Here is a 17,063-nt window from a genome sequence, read left to right as displayed (position 1 = left end):
GGCTGATGAGGTTGTGACTGTCCACAGGGATGAGCAGCCTTTTAAAGGAAATTTCTGTTGACAGAGTAGAGTGAGAGGTCGTGAAAGCGTGGTATGAACTTGGCATGTTTGATTAGTACATTCTGTTGGATTGGTTGGTCATTTCACCCCAAAATGAGTTTGGACTGAAGAGGGTAACTGGACATTTGTCATGGAATAAAAAGTTACGGTCACCTGATATGTCATGTCACACCTTAACATCATGCTCCAGAGGTTTACAACCTTTATTGGTTAACTGTACAAAAAACATAAAATACCCAAGTGTTTCAGACAATTATTTTACTAAAAAACTTTTAAGGATATTGGATGTATGTGAGCACATCTGGTGTATTTTGTTTGACATATAAAAAAAAAAAATACAGAATTGAACAAAAAAATGTACATATATATTTTAAGTTTCAGATTAAGCATTTAACACTTTATGTCTATTTAAAAAAATTAAATGCAATATTATTCTATTTTAAAATCTCTTACATCCAGGAAACCCATTTATTAAAATTTTTTTAGAAGTGATGCCTTGTTTCAACATTCTGACCCTTTCTGAAACCTTTTAAAGCATTAAGGAAGTGTTTTTTTTACTCATGGATTTCAGGAGCTTGCATTTTTAATCTCTTTGTAATTTATCATTGCTAGTTATTTTTTATTCATATAAACTTCATCACTTAATTGCATCAATGTGAATTTCTGTGACATATCTCCATTTTATCAAATGCGGTGTCAAAGTCCAAACAAGAGGGCACCATGACTGTCACTGTTTACTCACTTTGTTTGTAGTGGTTAGGGTGACCATGGGTGTCATGACATTTTGTTCCAATCTTAATTGTGAAATCAAACAGAATTGTCATGAATTTAGAGCAAATGTTTATTTCTTCAATTTCCGAATACTCATGGTGCTCTTCCTGAAAGTACATATAATGTTTTGTTTCTTTGTTTCTTTCTTTTTTCTTTTTTCTTTTTTTTAATATATAAGAGTTTACAGTCTGTGTTTCTTGCTTTCAAATTATGATGTGGTGGAAAGATTCTTACGAATGAGGATACCACTTAACAAATGATTAAAAAGAATTTAAATGTATTCTATTTATAATGACAAGTCAAAATTAAAACCTCTCTATGTAGGACAACACTTTACAGGGTAGGACCAGAACGACTTCCATAGCCACAATGTAGCAGCTCAAAGATAAACATTACTGAGTTTATTAATGCTAAAAGGAGTAAAATTAATGACAGCAACAAACAGCAACAGACCCAACAAACCCAAGAAACCTAATTAATAAGGCAGGTCAAAAACTTGCAGGCAAATATTCTTATAAGTATTCAGTAATAGGAATTGGAAGACTTATGGTTAGTGGCATGCATTGATAATAAAATAAGACAGGCAGGAGCTGAGTGTGACAGGTTTCCCATCAGTCAAAATCAGTGAAAACATAACCAAGCTTCAACCAACCCTAAGAGTAAGATTTTCATTGTTGGTTGAATTTTAAATGCTATTTTGTGTTTATGCAGCTGCTCTTATTTATTGCTGTAAAAGACTCTCTGGATAGTCTTAACTGTTAACACAGCACACAAGTTTTTTTTAGATTCATCACTAGCCTACTTTGTAAACTAAGTGTTCGATTTTAACTAAGAGAGTTGCTGCAACTCTGCCATAGTGTTAAAAAATTAACACGTGTAGTTGACACAAAGTGTAGTTAAGAATATGCTTAGTGTGGGCAAAATAGACACTTACAGGTGTTGAATTAACACAGCTGGTTTTGCTATCTCTGCCTCCCAAGGAGAGGGGGTTTGTAATTAAAGGCTGTTTACCTTAAAAAAAACATGTATAGATAGATTTTTTATCTGAATGAGACCAACCTGGTTCAATAAAAGTTTAATTTATTAATACATAAAAAAAGTGTTTTCAGATAAAATTATGCTCAGCCGTTGAGAGCTTTATAGATGAAAAGGACTTAAAGTCTTATTCTGTATCTTATAGGGAGCTTCATGAAAGACATGATTCCTTTTTGATCCAACTGAAGAAGCTGTTGACATCTTCAAAGTCAGCTTGTTGATTTAACTTTCTATTTCGGTTATCACATTTGAATTGAAATAATGAAACTAACAAAAGTATAACCATAATGTATCACAAGGATAACCGTGTTTCATGAATGTTCATAGTTCTTTGAATGTCTCCTCACAAACAACTCAGATTAAAAGTGTACTTTGAGACTTTACAACACTTTTGTCTAATGATTCAGTGATTTCAGCACATTAATTGAAATAAATCTAACCATCTTTGGTTTGCTGTAATAACACACCTAATTGCAAATAAGATCAAATTAAATCCCAGAAAGTACCAATAGCCCATAACAATAACATTTAATGAAAGGAAGTCTCAAATAAATCAGGATGATTCAATTCCATGACATCTGCAATCTAATTATATGAAATTGTAGATTTTACCAGCACTTACACTTCAACATTAAAGGTTGTGAATAAAACATAATTATACTAATGAGCCCATTAAAAATCATACATTTAATTGCTTGCCTATTTTGTGGTTACAATGTGTGACCTATAGGTGCACATATATTTGTGCAGGGACTTAGTAATCGGTAATAGCAATGCCAACTTAAATAGTAATAGGATTCAAAGTAGACTTTAACACAAGTCCTCACAGAGAGCCTTCATACAGAGTGCAGTGCCAGTAAGATTTCACTGATAGAAAAATGTAGTGTTGTATAACCAGAAGTTGTTTCCTTTGGTATAACAGCCTCTACATACGAGCTCTGCCTCAGGGGCTTGATCTTGATACTAATCACCAAATGACAAATTACGGGCCAAGTCTTCCTTTCCTTCATAAATCACTGACAATAGCAGATGACATGAAGAATTCAGCTGGTTCAAATTAATTTACTGCACTTCTTTTTTCTTTGAGTGCTGCATTTGATATGATTGGTCATACTATTGTTTATGAAAAATGAGTTGGCCTCTATGGCACAATCCTTGAGTGGTTTTTAACACACTTGTCAGTCAAAAAACATTTTTTTTCAAATGATGATGATTCTAGTATCTTAGTGTCTAAGTATGTCGCCACACAAGACAAAACAATTTTAGAAAGCAGTCACTTTCCATGTTTTATGGACCAAGGGCAAACTGCCCTTTGACTTCACGCAGTAGTTAGATGAAGAAAATACTTACACACAAAGAGCAATAATTAATCTTACTGTGGGGAAGTTTTAGATGGATGAGATCTGAAATAATGACTTGAAACACAAACTGTTGTTTGAGTACTTTATTCTTGGACAGAAGGTGACTGTCACATCAAGTGCTGTGCAGTCTGCAGAAAGCGACAAAATCTACATGAACAAAGCTTCTCCTATAGTACAGAGTGTGTGAGCATAGACTTGTTCTCTCTCTTCTTCAGAAGAGTCAAACTGGCTCAAACCATTTCACAGTCAGGTGTAGACCATTTTGAAAACAGGGTCAGCCCTATGTTCCCACAGCCTAATGGTACGGCCACACCAACCACGAAATTTGCGGCGCGATTACATACAAAGTCAATGCAAAGACATGTTTAGATGCCCATTCGCCTCGGACGGCACATTTGGGGCGTTTGGCGTGGTGTGTTTGCGCGTTTGGAGCATTCCGCATTTGGGCGGCAGACGCAAATTCGCTTGAAGGCGTGTGCCGCGGCAGCCAATCAGCGATGACATTCCCCAACATCGTCATTGATCTGATGACGCTGGGGGGCAACCGCCACCTGCTCCGACTCCAACCCCGCCGGGAGATGGAGGAGAAAATAATCTGTGCGGTGTGTCATCATCCAGAGTTGTACAATACGACGTGTGTACTCTACAGAGACCGGAAAAAAAGGAGCAGGCTTGGGTGTAAGTTGCTGAGGAGACAGGTTTTGAAGGTAAGCTCTGTAAATATTCCTTCCCAGCTGGATTTCAGCTATCACTGAGTCTGACTGTGTTTTTCTCAGTGGAGTTTTGAGCCTGATAGAGAGGAGGGAGAAGCAGGGGCAGGGGCAGAGCCAGGAAAAAGATGGAAGTTCTCTGCGGTCCTCTCTTTCCTCGACCCCTTCATTATCCCCAGGGAGACCTCAGGGAACATGGGTCAGAGGTTCGGAGGGTCGAGGATGAGATTGCAGGGAACAGCCGGGCAGGGCCGTTGGATTACCAGGGAGAGGCAGCAGGCATTGATTGTGATCTCCAAAGCTTTCACACACTCTCCTGTCGTGCTGTTGAAACCACAGCTCATTGTTTTTCAGCTGCTCTTTTGGGCTTTTTTAGAAAACAACCACAAAATGTGACCTCCGTAAAAACCAAAATGAGAAAAAGAAATCTTTCAAAGATTGACTGATGTTTGATTGGACTGTAAAAGGAGATCTTAGCAGAAGTAGTTTGGACTGCCCCTTGTTCAAGCCACTTTCTGAGGAGAACCTCTTTGGAGCAGGAACTGGAACAAGGGCATAGCTAAATGACACAGAGGTGGATGCTTGAAGGGGATACACCAAGGAAAAAGAAAAAGGAGAGCTGGGACTTTGTCATGTCGTGCTTTACAGAAGTTAACGTCAACTCTCAAGTGTTTCACTGCTTTAGTTTTTTCTTCTTCTCTTCTCCCCTGAGATGTTTGGGCAGAAGTGTTGCCTCTTTAGTCCTGTCCCTGTTTGTCCACCAGGTGACTCTAAATACCAAAATATGGCACCGTACGAGACCTCTGTAAATGTTTCTGCATTTCATAGTTGCAGGTGAACAGGGTAAACAGATGTGATAACTGGATCTTTTTACCCTGACTTTGGACACCCGTAAAGGGTGTAGGAGAGCGCTTTATCATCTGCTCTTGGAGAAACTCAGGGGGCAATTCAGCATTACTGTAGTGGCTGACATGTATCCAGGTGGCCCCTTCTGATGAATGCATCATGAGGAGCATGACAGATGCACAAAAAGACCCAAATGTACAACTGGAGAAAGAAATCAAAGTCTTTTAATTAAGGAAAAAACTCTCAAAGTAGGAACAAAAAATCACGCAAGGCGGCAAAAACTTGGTAGATCATATTCATGGACTAAGACTTAATGGGCAACACATGACACAACGATCTGGCAAGGGGATGTTGAGCTAAGTTGAAAAAGTGAAAACTGATCTCTTCTTTGTGACTTTCCTCTATGATCATTTCAACAGGCTTGGTTATGTGGATCACTTTAAACAAAGAATACCGTCAAGTGCACTTGCTTTTAACAGTTGTGCTAGAGGAGTAACATGCAATCCCCACTTTCTGGCTAAACCCCAGTCCAATCAACTTTCATCAGCCCCAGAGTGTACCAGAGCATCTTGAATCATGGTTTGTCTCTTAATCTCTATTCTGACCTATGTCAGAATAGAGAAGGGTAATCAGTGGACTTAAACCTGTTCACCAGTGCCCTTCTAGTCACAGCAGAAGGACCTCTAGCCAGACAGCCTGCCAGAAGATGCCCTAGCTCCCCGCAGTAGAAGCACCTCCCCTCTTTCAGTCGACACTGGCTGTTTTCGAATTCGCCTACTTCATACTGCTTATGAAAGTAGTATGTAGTAGGCACTGCCTACTACATACTACTTTCATAAACAGTATGTAGTATGACTGTTCAGTTGGGTTAATTTTTGTAGTATGCTACGCTGGTCTTCAGTTTGAAGAAAACGGAAGTTGGCTACGGCTGACTTTTTTCCCCAAAAAACTTTATTGAAAATGTAGAAAATAAACAAACCACGAGTAACTTATCTGCAAATATATTGCCAGAGAGAGCATTTTATATTAACTTTCAGTGGTGGAGATGATGAGGATTTAAAGCTCAAAAAGAAGTGGCTCTTAAATTTATATTCCTCTGCTACTCCGGTTGTTGTTGCTACGCTCTCCGCCATTTTCACTTCTGATATGGGACCAGGCGCGTTGCATTGTGGGTAACAGTATGCGAAGCAGACTGGTCCGATGCATACTGTGGATTTTTCCCAATTCAGTACGTCATCCGGGTGTTTTTCTCATACTACAACTCTGACATTTGTTCGCATACTACATACTGCATACTGCATTTTGGTCGAATCAGTAGGCACTGCTAGTATAGTATGCGAATTCGAAAACAGCCAAAGTCTCTCTGCATGAGTCAATTTGGCACGCCCCAGCTGCATTGGTTCCTCCAGGCTGCTAGAGGGCGCCAAACTTTCATGGTGAACAGTCTGCTGCAACACCAGTCTTCCCCCACCCTGAGAGGTGACAGAGTGCCCCCCTTGGTGAGAGCAGAAAGTGAAGAGACGTCCTTCCTTAGCTCAGAATCTTTGGGTTTGTCCAATGCGGCTAATTGGTCCTTAATGGGATCAGATAGTCCATATAGAAAAGCATCATTCCACCCACTGTCTGCTGCTAGAGTCCTGAATTCGATGGCATTGTCACTGATTCTGCTTTAAATGATGATCCCGATAAGGAGTAGTGTGGTCAAAAACCTTACTCAAAGTGTCTGTAAAAGCTGAAAGAGATGTGCAAACTGTAGAGTTCCTAGCCCATTCATCAGTGGCCCAGGCCGCTGCTCTTCCTCCTAAATGGGAAATCATGAAGGCTATCTTGGCCTGTTCAGAGTTTTTTGGGGGGTAATGTTGACAAAGTCTTTAATCTTGCATTGAATCCACCAGGTCTAAACGATAGCTACAGTCTCTGTTTCTGACAAAAATATTTGAGAGGTGTTGGAAATGAGATACTACCTGTCTCACCAGAACACCTTAATATTTATTAAACTAACTCCATGCTCCTCTCACCTCTTTCCATGCAGTTTGTTAATGGGGTTAAAGGATCAGGATGCATCCTGGTTCTCAGTTGAACACAAATTTATCAACAGTACATCAAAATATGGTTTACAAAGATCTAAGGGTTCAGATTATGCAGCCCTGACTACAACACCATGTGCTCTGTGGTAAGCCCACAGTCTGAGCCCCCTCTCCTGTTCCTTATAATCTAACAGATAGTACCAAGAAATGTAGGTTGAGGCGTCTTCTCATTGGCTCTTCAGGTATTGTCTCCACTCTTGTTGGCTCCAGGCCATCCTCTGTCTCTGTTTGCAATCTGTGATTGGCATTCATTAAGGGAGGTGATTGGCCCCACTTCTTCTTTATCTGCAGGGAGCTATTCCACACATCTTCCTATGCTCTCTTGATTTATCCTAATTTCTTTATTTCTTTAACTGATACATATTCTTAACCTTTACCAAAGTAAATGACTAAATTGAATTATTAGTCACACACACACACACACACACACACACACACACACACACACACACACACACACACACACACACACACACACACACACACACACAAACAATAAATTATTCTTCCCCATAAGCTTTAACTTTACTTGTGGTCACTCCCTACTCTAGGTACTCCATAAAATAAGACACAGAGAGCACTGCTACACCTTCGCAGACTTTTTGGCTTTTGTTAAGTTGTTTTGGTCTGACAAGCCCTCTAACACCCTCGCTATTGTTTAAAATGAATGTCAAGACAAGTGGTCCCATCACGGTTCATACACATGCTTGTGCTCGTGCATGAGCTAAACCGTGCTAGAGAAGTCTCTCAGGGCAAGCAAAAGCTGACCAAGTAAGAGTTGACATTACAACAAAAACATTACTGAGCTTTTACTATAATGATATGGTGTAGCTTTACTATTATGCAGATGATTGTTTTATTGCTTGTTAGCTCACAATAACAAGACCTGCCTCACCATGCCACCTGTCAGTTTGCACATAATGATCGGGGGTCATACCTCCAACTCGGTAAGTCAAAGATAGGTTCACTGATCGTAATGTGATCTTGAAGATACCTTTGGACCAACATAACTTACTTTTTTTGTCAAAAAAAATCGAACAAAAGCTCTTTCACTTGCTTCCACAATTTATTGAAATTTACAGTTGAATCAATAATTGAACATAACTGCATTAAAACAAAGAGTACAACAGTGTCAGACTGAAGGAAATGAGATTAAGCACACTGAGCAGTGCAGCGACAGGCTAGGTGGGCTTCTGCTGTTTCCCTCAGGTCAACGCTCTTCTCATAGATACTGCTCAGACCTTCAGATCGGCTCATGTTTGTGTCTGAAACAGAAGGATTGTGCAGAACTTAGGCACTGTACAAAAGTGGACAGATGTAATGTGAGTCTGCTGTTAATCCTTACAAACTTACCAATAGGCAGGCAGTGGTAGCCAACATTGACAGTGGTGGTCCTGACTGGGACGCAGCCTGGGAGACAGCGCAGGACAGGTTCAACAGAGTAGCATTTGGACTCTTCACCATGGAGGACAACCTGTTTCTCCAGCTTCACGGATTCAAGCTTCATGTAGCAGCCTGAAGAGGTTGAAAAGAGGGTTAAAAAAAAGATTTAGTATCTAAAAAAATTTTTTTTGTGACCATCAGTCAAATTTCTCTCCAGGCCACATTTCCCCCTTTTTTAGTATGAGTGCTTTTGTTGAGACACAAGGTGAAATGAACAAGGTGTATGTTAGAGTTACCATAGTCCTCTCTGCAGCTCTTTCCAGACATTACCCAGGAATGAGCATAACTGACTGCGTCCTTGGTCAGACGTCCATTGGGTGTGCGGTACTCCTGTCTGAATTCACCGTCAGCCTTTCCACAGAGTCCACAAGTCTGTCCTCTCATCCAGTCTACAACTTTAACCTGAAAAACAACCCAAACAGCTGAGCAGTCATGAAACACAAAAAACCCAAAGAGAAAACAAAACAAAACCAGGTCTATGAGATGCAGTCAGTTTTGTGTGTCACCTTCCATGTGTTCATGCCAAAGTAGACTTCCTGAAGACCATGGCTTGGAGCATGGAGTGCAATTCCCTGACCTCTCTGTCTGATCTGAATTTTGGCTAAAATGGAGAATATATAAATTTCTCATTTGACTTTCAACAAATAAGCAAATCTAGCCTGGCAGTAGGATTTGGATAACTTGAAAAACATACCTTCAGGATGCTGATAAGGAAGGTTGTTGATGGGAATTTCAATGCCATTAACCTTCACCATAATAACACCGTCCCTTGGATACATGTCCACATCACTGTAAAAAAAGCAATGAAAACACATTAAGAGAGTTTTCAGACGTTAAATCATTCTCTTTTTATGGCAGCTCTCCCAGTTTTGTCTTACATGTTTGCAATCTTCACAGTGATCTGGCTCTGTTCCTGTGCTTGGTCCCTCTTCAACAGGACTATGAACTTAAGTTCCTTGGTGCAGTCTTGAGCCAAAACCTGGTAGCAAGAGTGGGGCATTTCGTTCTTGTACTTCCTGTTGTTGAATGTGACCAGTTTGTTGTTGACTATGGTGCACTCAGCTGGAGTGAAAGAAAGAAGTAATCAATTAGGCTGCCAATTGCAAAGCAAGATGCCTATAACGAAACATCTTCCTCTCATCTTATTTCACCTGAATGAGCTTTGGTGATCATGTAGGAAATCTTCTCAGCGATGTTATCCTGGTATGCTTCCAGCTCAGCAGCAGTTTCTTCAAATGGCAGAGCAATAGGGAGACCCATAGCCAGTTTGTAGATTGTCCTCTGTGACGTAGAATCATAATGTTTATTAAGAACGTCCATTCAAACTAGTTCACAAAGTTAGTGCCAGACATCTTCTTATCGTTAAAGTATTAATAAAACAGCACCTTTGGTGTATTCAGCACAACGTTCAGGCTTGTTTCAGAGGCGACAGCCACAGTCAGTTTGATCTGTTTGCGAACATTCTTGACCTTGGCCATGCTCAGTTCACCCTCCTTCACAATGTAGGAGATGTACTCAGAGAGCCTAGCAAGACAGAAAGAGTGAGTTTATTTTAAAGTTATAAACACAGGTTAGATTGTAAAATAAAATCATGCTAAAGAAACACTATCAGTAAGTTGAGACATTACTCCTTTGCGTAGCGTTTCATGCTCTTTGGAAGTTTGTCCCAGGTCAGCTTCAGACGGAATGCCGGCTCTTTGCCTACAACACCGGTCTCAGCTGTGATCTCAGTCTCGTATTCTTTGCACTCAATGCCCCAGGCAATCTTGGCCTGTGAGGAATTTAAACCAGAGATTTTAAACCCTGCAACCTTTTGTCCGCTGTTTCAAACTCATGACAAGCATGTAGCTTGTACCATAAACTTGTGGTAGCTCAGCATCACACCATCAGCACACATCCTCCAGTGGTTGTCCTCGGCCAGGTTGGCAAAAATGACCTGCAGTCTAGCGGTTTCTTTGTCAAGGTATGCTGCAATCTGGAATCCCTGAGCCTTGTGGTCAGCTCTCACAGCACGGACAAGAATGGTCACTGCAGGAGTGAGTTTACTCTGGAGGTACTTGACCTAAAAGGAAAAAGATTAGTAAGCTGGTTATTTTCTGAATTCAGGAAACTGAAGATGGCTTCTTTGGATGGCTTACTTTATTGTAAGTTGCTTCAAAGCTGGAGGCACTGCTCTTGCTGTTGACACGCTCTGTGGACACGGCATGCTGCAAACAAAGACACGATACATCAAGCATGTCTGGACAAAGGGAGTGATGGAGTGGTCAAATCCTATTTAACCTTAGAATTACCTGGTGGACATGGTTCTTTTTGAACGTCATCTTATAGAGTTCTTGCTGCAGTGGAAGAAAAAGTGAATTATGTTATGAACGGTGTTTCCAGTAATACTGTTTCTTTACAAGTTCAAAGGTGTCTCACCTTAGATAAAGAGCTGGATCTTGAAGAGCTGGAGCTAGAGCTAGAACTTGAAAGGCTTTTGCTTGCCCTGATAGATGAACGTCTGCTGGAGGAGCTGCTGGAAGAGATGCTCTTCACACTCTTGGTTTTTTTGCTGATGGGAGCATTAAGGTCAACCGTCTTGCGAATGGAGCGAGAAGAGCTAGATGAAGACCTGGACGAAGCTGATGAAGAGCTGGAGCTGCTGAGGCGAGATCTGCTGGAGCTGGAGCTGCTGGAGCTTGAAGAGGTGGATGTGGCATTCTTAAAACCAGGTACCAGGATTTTCTCAAGTTTCATCAGGACATTTTTGTCCCCCAGAATCTCTTCTTCCTCGCTCACGTTGATCACTTTGATGATTCTTTCTGCGGCTTTATCTCCAATCTGAATTTCAATTTCAATCTTCTCAACAATTGGTCCAGCAGCTACAAATAAACAAAACAAAACAAAACAAAATAAAAGGAGACGTTAAACTTCTACAACCTTTTCATAATCATTGGCAATTCTTTCATCTAAGACACTTGCCTGGTGCAACCTCAACAAAGACAGCATGTTTCCCAATTATGGCATACAGTGGGCAGTCCTTGATGAAGGCAGCATTGCGAGACTCAATCTCGGTGCATGCCTTGATTCCGAAGGTTTCAAATGCAGCACACATCTTCTTTTCAAAGGCCCTTGGTAATTTCAGTTTGTCAATAATTTTCCTTGGCAGGTCAACATGGAGGATTTCAGATGATGTGGACTGTAAAACCAGAACAGAGGTTACCACAAGAATTCTCAAAAAGTGTAGCTGTTTGTGTTGAGGTCCATGCCACTAACCAGAGAGGATGACATCCTGGAAGTCCTTGAGGTGAATCTCTCCCTTGACAGCTGTGTCTGAGCTTCAACAGGAATCATGGGTGTGAATTTAGCAGCAGCGAGGTCTTCAACATTTCTTGCAACGGCAAAAGTTTCAACGCTGTTGGATAAAATGAATACTGTTAAAGCAACTATATCCTAAAATGTACTGATGCATTGAACTGGAAAAAGAATGAACACATACAGAGCGGTTGCAATCTTGTCGATGCCCTGAACAGGCAGGAATTGAAGCTTGAAGTTGCCCTTGATCATGTCGACTCTTGCTTCTATCTTGGCAGGAACGATTGTGTGGACTCTGGCTCTTGAGAGCAGAGCTGCCTGGATGAAGGCAGTGTTCACTCCCATGACTGCGTAGGTATGCATGGAAACACTGAAAAGGGCAAAGAACATCAGCTTTAAGGGTGAAAAATGCTTCAAGATACTGGGGATAAAAAAGCAACACTAGGTTTACCTGGGAGCAATGGCAGCCCTCATGTTAATATCAGACTTCAGAAGCTGGGCTGCGTGGAAGTTCTCTGGCAAGGGTGGTGTCACCTCGGCTTGGACTGAAAAAAAAAGTCATTATTAAAAGAAAAAATGCTCCAATCAGAAACAGTCAAACTACAGAAGAGGACCTTACATTCAACAGCGGCAGCAGCCACTGCAGCGGTGTAGAAACTGAGCTCCATAGGCAGACCGACAACAGTGGGAATGATGCGACGAATCTCGGCAACCAGCATTGGTTTTGCATAGTGAAATGTGAACCCAGCAAGCAGACCATCCAAAACTTCTCTTCCATATCTGTGAATGGCTGGTCCACTGGCAAGCTATAGATAAAGAATTCTGTTATGTTTATGATGCAATGATCATGAAGTGATCTTCCTCTGTTATGCTGCATACCTCAATGATCTGATCAACAATGGCTCTGTCGATGTTGGCAAAGGCGATTTCCTGTCCAAAGAATTTCACGTACATAGATGCCAGGGGCTTGCTGGAAGGATCAGCCCTCCACTCAGAGATCTGTGTGAGAGAAAATAAAACCCCAAACGCTTAAGCCTCTATGAACATTACTACATGTACATGATGGAGTTGAAACATTTTACCAAGTATTACAACTTACGGCCTTCATAACTTCTTTCATCTTGGTGATCCTATCAGCATTCTCAGGAGCCTCATGGTATTTCAGAAGGGCCTCCTGGATGCCCTCAGTTCTCACACCAAACTTTAACAAAAGAAAAATGAAGCAATTGATAGTTGTTTTATAGTTTTACAGATATGTAGTCCAGCCATGATCATTTATGATTGTCATACTTCTAACACATCAGCATAAGCTCCAGCAAAGTAGGTGCGAGCTTTGGCCAGAACAGCTCTTGGCAAAAGAGTTGCAGCATCATTGATGTAGAAGGCACTTGCAGCTGCACCCATCATCCATGGGCCTGCAGGGCACATAAAAATGTCACATTGTAATATTTTGCTCCAAACACTTTGATTGCATTGATTTATTTCTCATTCTCTTACTGTGGTAGGCATCGACATAGAGTGATTTGCTGTAGTGGTAGCACAGCCTGTCAAATTTGGGGCTCAGGATCTTCACAGCAACATTGCAGGCTGCAGCACTGAAGTAGGATATTGTAATGTAAAATGAAACTGCTGAATGTTAGGAAATGAAAAAAATGCAAAGAGGAATACTGTCATGCTTACACAGAGGCAAAGTCAGGGGCAGTGTTCTTGGTCATGGCCTTGATGTAAGAGTAGACAAAGCTAGCCACCTGCATATTTGTTTCCTTCAGAAGGTTGTCAGCCAGAGTTGTTACAAGACCCATTGGCAGCCTGGTCTCAAACAGCACAATAGCAGCAACCATACGGAGCTCTGGATGGAGGGCCTTGTCCATGAACAGCTGAACAGCAGTGTCCTGGATCTGTTTCACAAAGATGAATGTTGAGAATAAACCTACAGCTTTCAAAACTGCTCTAAAATGTGTAAATTAATATTGAGGAAAGGAATCCAAACATGTTGTCTTACTATCTTAGGCTCCTTCTTAGCAATGTTCCTCAGGGCCAGAACAGCATCAATGTGAACTCTCAGTGGCAGACTAGCAGCAGCACTGCCGAAGCCAGGCAGGAGCTTCATGATTGGCTTGAGACTGGAAGGATGTCCAGCATTACCCAGAACTTTGAGAGCCAGAACAAGCTCCTCTATTTCGTTTCTTGCAACAGCCTGTACAACAAGCTCATGGACGGGCTGTGGGAGAAATAGAGAAAGGTGGTGCTCTTGATTTTTTGTGACTGAATTTAAGATGTTAGAATAGAAACACATACATTAAGGATATTTACCCTTATAAGTTCAGCTGGGCAGGTTGTGTACTCTGCACAGTATTTAGCAACCAGGGTGCCATAGCCCAGCATGACAATCTCACGAAGAACTGGGTTCGCCAGGATCTTGGGCTCCATGGCCAGTACCTGAAGAGTGATGAAAGTTAAGAGCTGATTTAGTGTCCCCGTTCTAACAACACTTCAGCTGCTAAAGAAATCTAAACACTTACCTCAGCAAGCTTGATGGCCTCCAGGTCAGCTGTGACCATGTGCACAGATGACAGAAGCACCTGAGCAGCTTCAACCATAGTCAGCTCATCAGCCATGAACTTCTCCTTGAAGAACCTCAGTGGAGCATGAGTACCAATGGCAGGGATAGCATTCAGGATCCAGTGCCTGGTGAAACAAAATATCATATTAGCATGTTATCATATCCATTTTTGTCGCAACTTCTCTTGAGCTTTGCTGTCACCTGTAATTGGGTTTTGCTTTGAACTGAGACCAGAGGGCCTCAATGCTCTCGTATCTGGCTACACGCAGCAGCTGGATGAGCTCGATGAACTTCAGAGGAGCATCTTCATGGACCTTGGCCACATTGTAAGTCACCAAGTGGTGCAAAACTTCCACAATCTGTCAGTAAATGAAACAATCCCTATGTCAAGGACGGCTGCCACGGGATGCATTCAGCATAGATATGACTAATGACACAGATATTTATTTGAGCACCTGAGCCTCGGCGTTGCTGATCCTCAGAAGCTGGATGGGTGTTTGAAGAAGCTCACTGCCAAACTCATACTGCAGGGATCCACGGTGCAGATACTCAGCTCTGATTGGCTCTACGGGGGTCTTCTCAATCTCCAGGAATGTCAGAAATTGTCTATAAAAACACACAAGCTCTACATCAATGTGTATTGTCTTGCAGCACTACTATAGCACTTTTCCTCTATGATTAAACTACACACTTGGCCTCCATCTGGGCAGCTCCGTTCAAGATGTTGAATGGTGAGAACTGGATGAGCTCAGTGGCAGTTGCCTCCAAGATCAGGGCCCCTGTGGCTGCTGGCTTCATGACATAGTTGAAAGCAGCGGCTCCCTTCATGGCCTTTCCTGTCTGCGTTAACAAAACCAGTTTTGTAATCACAGTTTGTATCACCACATTTATAATCCACAAGGCTGACAATAAAATAGCTTTACTCACTGCCTCGCACTCAACACATTTTTCTGTGTAAGCCAAGCCGATGTCCTTCATGATTCTCTCCTGGCATTGGCTCAGGTCCTTGGTTTTGGTCAGCATGATGCGTTCAGCTTTTGCATCCTCACTGATGATGTAGTGGGTCTTGCACACACCTTGAGTTCCAGGCTGGTGGACATAGAACAGTTACAAAATTTGTAAATCCAGTTGTTCAGTTTGAATAGTGCATAATTTTGTTGATGGAACTCAAAGACAAAAATTAAACCTCTTGCAGCTCATAGACATTCTGGGTCTTCTTAATGTTCAGCTGGAAGATGTTGAGGATTCCTCTGTAGATGTTCAGCACAGTTGTAGAGATGCCAGCAGGTGCAAACACTTTGCCCACAACACCGTTCGCATACTCAAACTTAATGGGTGTCAAGAGCTGAGCAGCAAGGGCAGAGGTGAGCTTTGGGGCTGGGATGAAAGCATCCTTTGGCCAGATGCCGCTGTACTCAAAGATCTCAGGCTCCACAAGCTAAAAAAAAAAAAGAAAGAAAGAAAAGTGCAACAGCTTTAACCACGAATGGTAATCTACAGGGAAATATTATGGCACATTATTGTCAATTGGGTATCAATTCAAATTTGACAACATTAGTTACCTTTAGCATGAAGGTGCCAGCAACTGCTTCACTGATAAAAACTTTGCTCAGGACTTTCACTCCAGCACGAGCCAGACCCTCCTCAGGTAGACCTCCCATGAGAAAAGCTTCATATTTGTACACGTAGGTCTTTCCATGAGCAAACTCTGGGACTAGAAAAATCAAAATATAAACACAGGATAAATTTGTAGATCAAAAAATTTAAAACTCAAAAATATGAACTGTGTAAACAGTATGGTTGCTTTTTCCAAATTTCAAAAGAGAAAAAACTCACCGAAGCTGACTTGGTAGCAGGCTGAGAAAGAGGGGGAAAAGAGTGAATTACTACTCATCACATTCAGCAGCTTGTAAAAAGATTGGAACTAAAGTTGGGTTTTTATTTTAGATTCAGATCCTGCCTTGAATTTAAGGCCTTAAGGAAACTTGTTGCTGACACTTCATTGTCTGTGTTAAGGTAATGTTTTTTCTCCTTTGTTTGAAGCTTGCACGCTCTTGATACTGTGTATCGTTAAGCTTTGAGGGTCATCACCAACCTACAGCAATATCTAAACAGTGCTTGCTTTATTCTTGTGTAGGTTAGTCTCCTCTGTTGTCAAACAGCCTAAAATAATTGTGTAGTTTCATTTATAAACTTATTTGAGATCTTCTTCTCTCTTATCTCCCTACCTACATTGATACTGTCTGCTCAGAGACTCAGTATGTAACTTGGGGAAAAAGCTCGTAAGTTTTCTGCTCCTTGACTTGAAACTTGGTGAGCTGGGCTCATTGGATGCTAATTTGGAGGTAGATGTAGATTTTGTCTGATGTATCAAGTCATTTTTTTTAATCCTAGGGGTTGATATTATGTATACTTGTTGTTTTGAGAGAGACATTTGTATTTGTCTCTGTTGTAACTACATACATTTGCTGGTGTCTTGGCCAGGACACTCTTGAAAAGAGGTTTTTTAAACCCTTTCAGGTTAAATAAAGGTTAAAGTCAAATAGATAAATAAAAATGTTGATTAAAAACCAATAGCCAATAACCAATATAAGACAAAAAAAGGTAGAGGACAAAAATCTAAATATGTTTTCCATCGAAATGATTTGTCCTTGTTGATTAAATTTAAGGAACCCCAATCTATTTTACATGGTGTACTAACAACATACTGTTAAATAAAGCTGTGGTTATATTAAAACATTGTAATTATTTTCTCCTTGAGGTTAAAAACACAAGATCATCCCCCCTGCAACAAAACATAATTTGAATTAAATTTTAGGGTAATTTTTTTTTAAACAAATAACAAAGACATACCCGCAACGGCCACAGTGAGAGCAAGCACAAACACCCTCAT

General features: G+C 41.1%; 1 protein-coding gene across 1 annotated transcript; it reads right to left on the bottom strand.

Annotated features, from left to right (window-relative positions):
• Window positions 1-8,012: 8,012 nt before the first annotated feature.
• LOC141789573 (vitellogenin-2-like) lies at window positions 8,013-17,063 on the bottom strand. The gene is made up of 34 exons (XM_074669053.1): window positions 17,024-17,063; window positions 16,007-16,027; window positions 15,733-15,884; window positions 15,357-15,608; window positions 15,098-15,259; window positions 14,862-15,010; window positions 14,626-14,776; window positions 14,372-14,529; window positions 14,130-14,295; window positions 13,921-14,046; window positions 13,610-13,828; window positions 13,288-13,505; window positions 13,105-13,202; window positions 12,898-13,022; window positions 12,707-12,808; window positions 12,487-12,606; window positions 12,227-12,413; window positions 12,059-12,152; window positions 11,792-11,977; window positions 11,569-11,707; window positions 11,275-11,491; window positions 10,732-11,174; window positions 10,605-10,649; window positions 10,452-10,520; window positions 10,169-10,375; window positions 9,942-10,084; window positions 9,699-9,837; window positions 9,465-9,594; window positions 9,192-9,375; window positions 9,008-9,102; window positions 8,820-8,914; window positions 8,550-8,715; window positions 8,224-8,385; window positions 8,013-8,135 (listed from the first exon to the last, which is right to left on the bottom strand). The coding sequence occupies exons 1-34, from the start codon at window positions 17,061-17,063 to the stop codon at window positions 8,023-8,025; spliced, it is 5,073 nt and encodes a 1,690-aa protein (XP_074525154.1). The 3' UTR covers window positions 8,013-8,022.

Source organism: Halichoeres trimaculatus, unplaced genomic scaffold (assembly GCF_033239565.1).
Source record: "Halichoeres trimaculatus isolate MK-OKI-2021-1 unplaced genomic scaffold, fHalTri1.1 fHalTri1_scaffold_4, whole genome shotgun sequence".
Lineage (NCBI taxonomy): Eukaryota > Metazoa > Chordata > Actinopteri > Labriformes > Labridae > Halichoeres > Halichoeres trimaculatus.
Note: the sequence above shows the minus strand (reverse complement) of the source record. Positions and strands in the feature narration are given on the sequence as shown.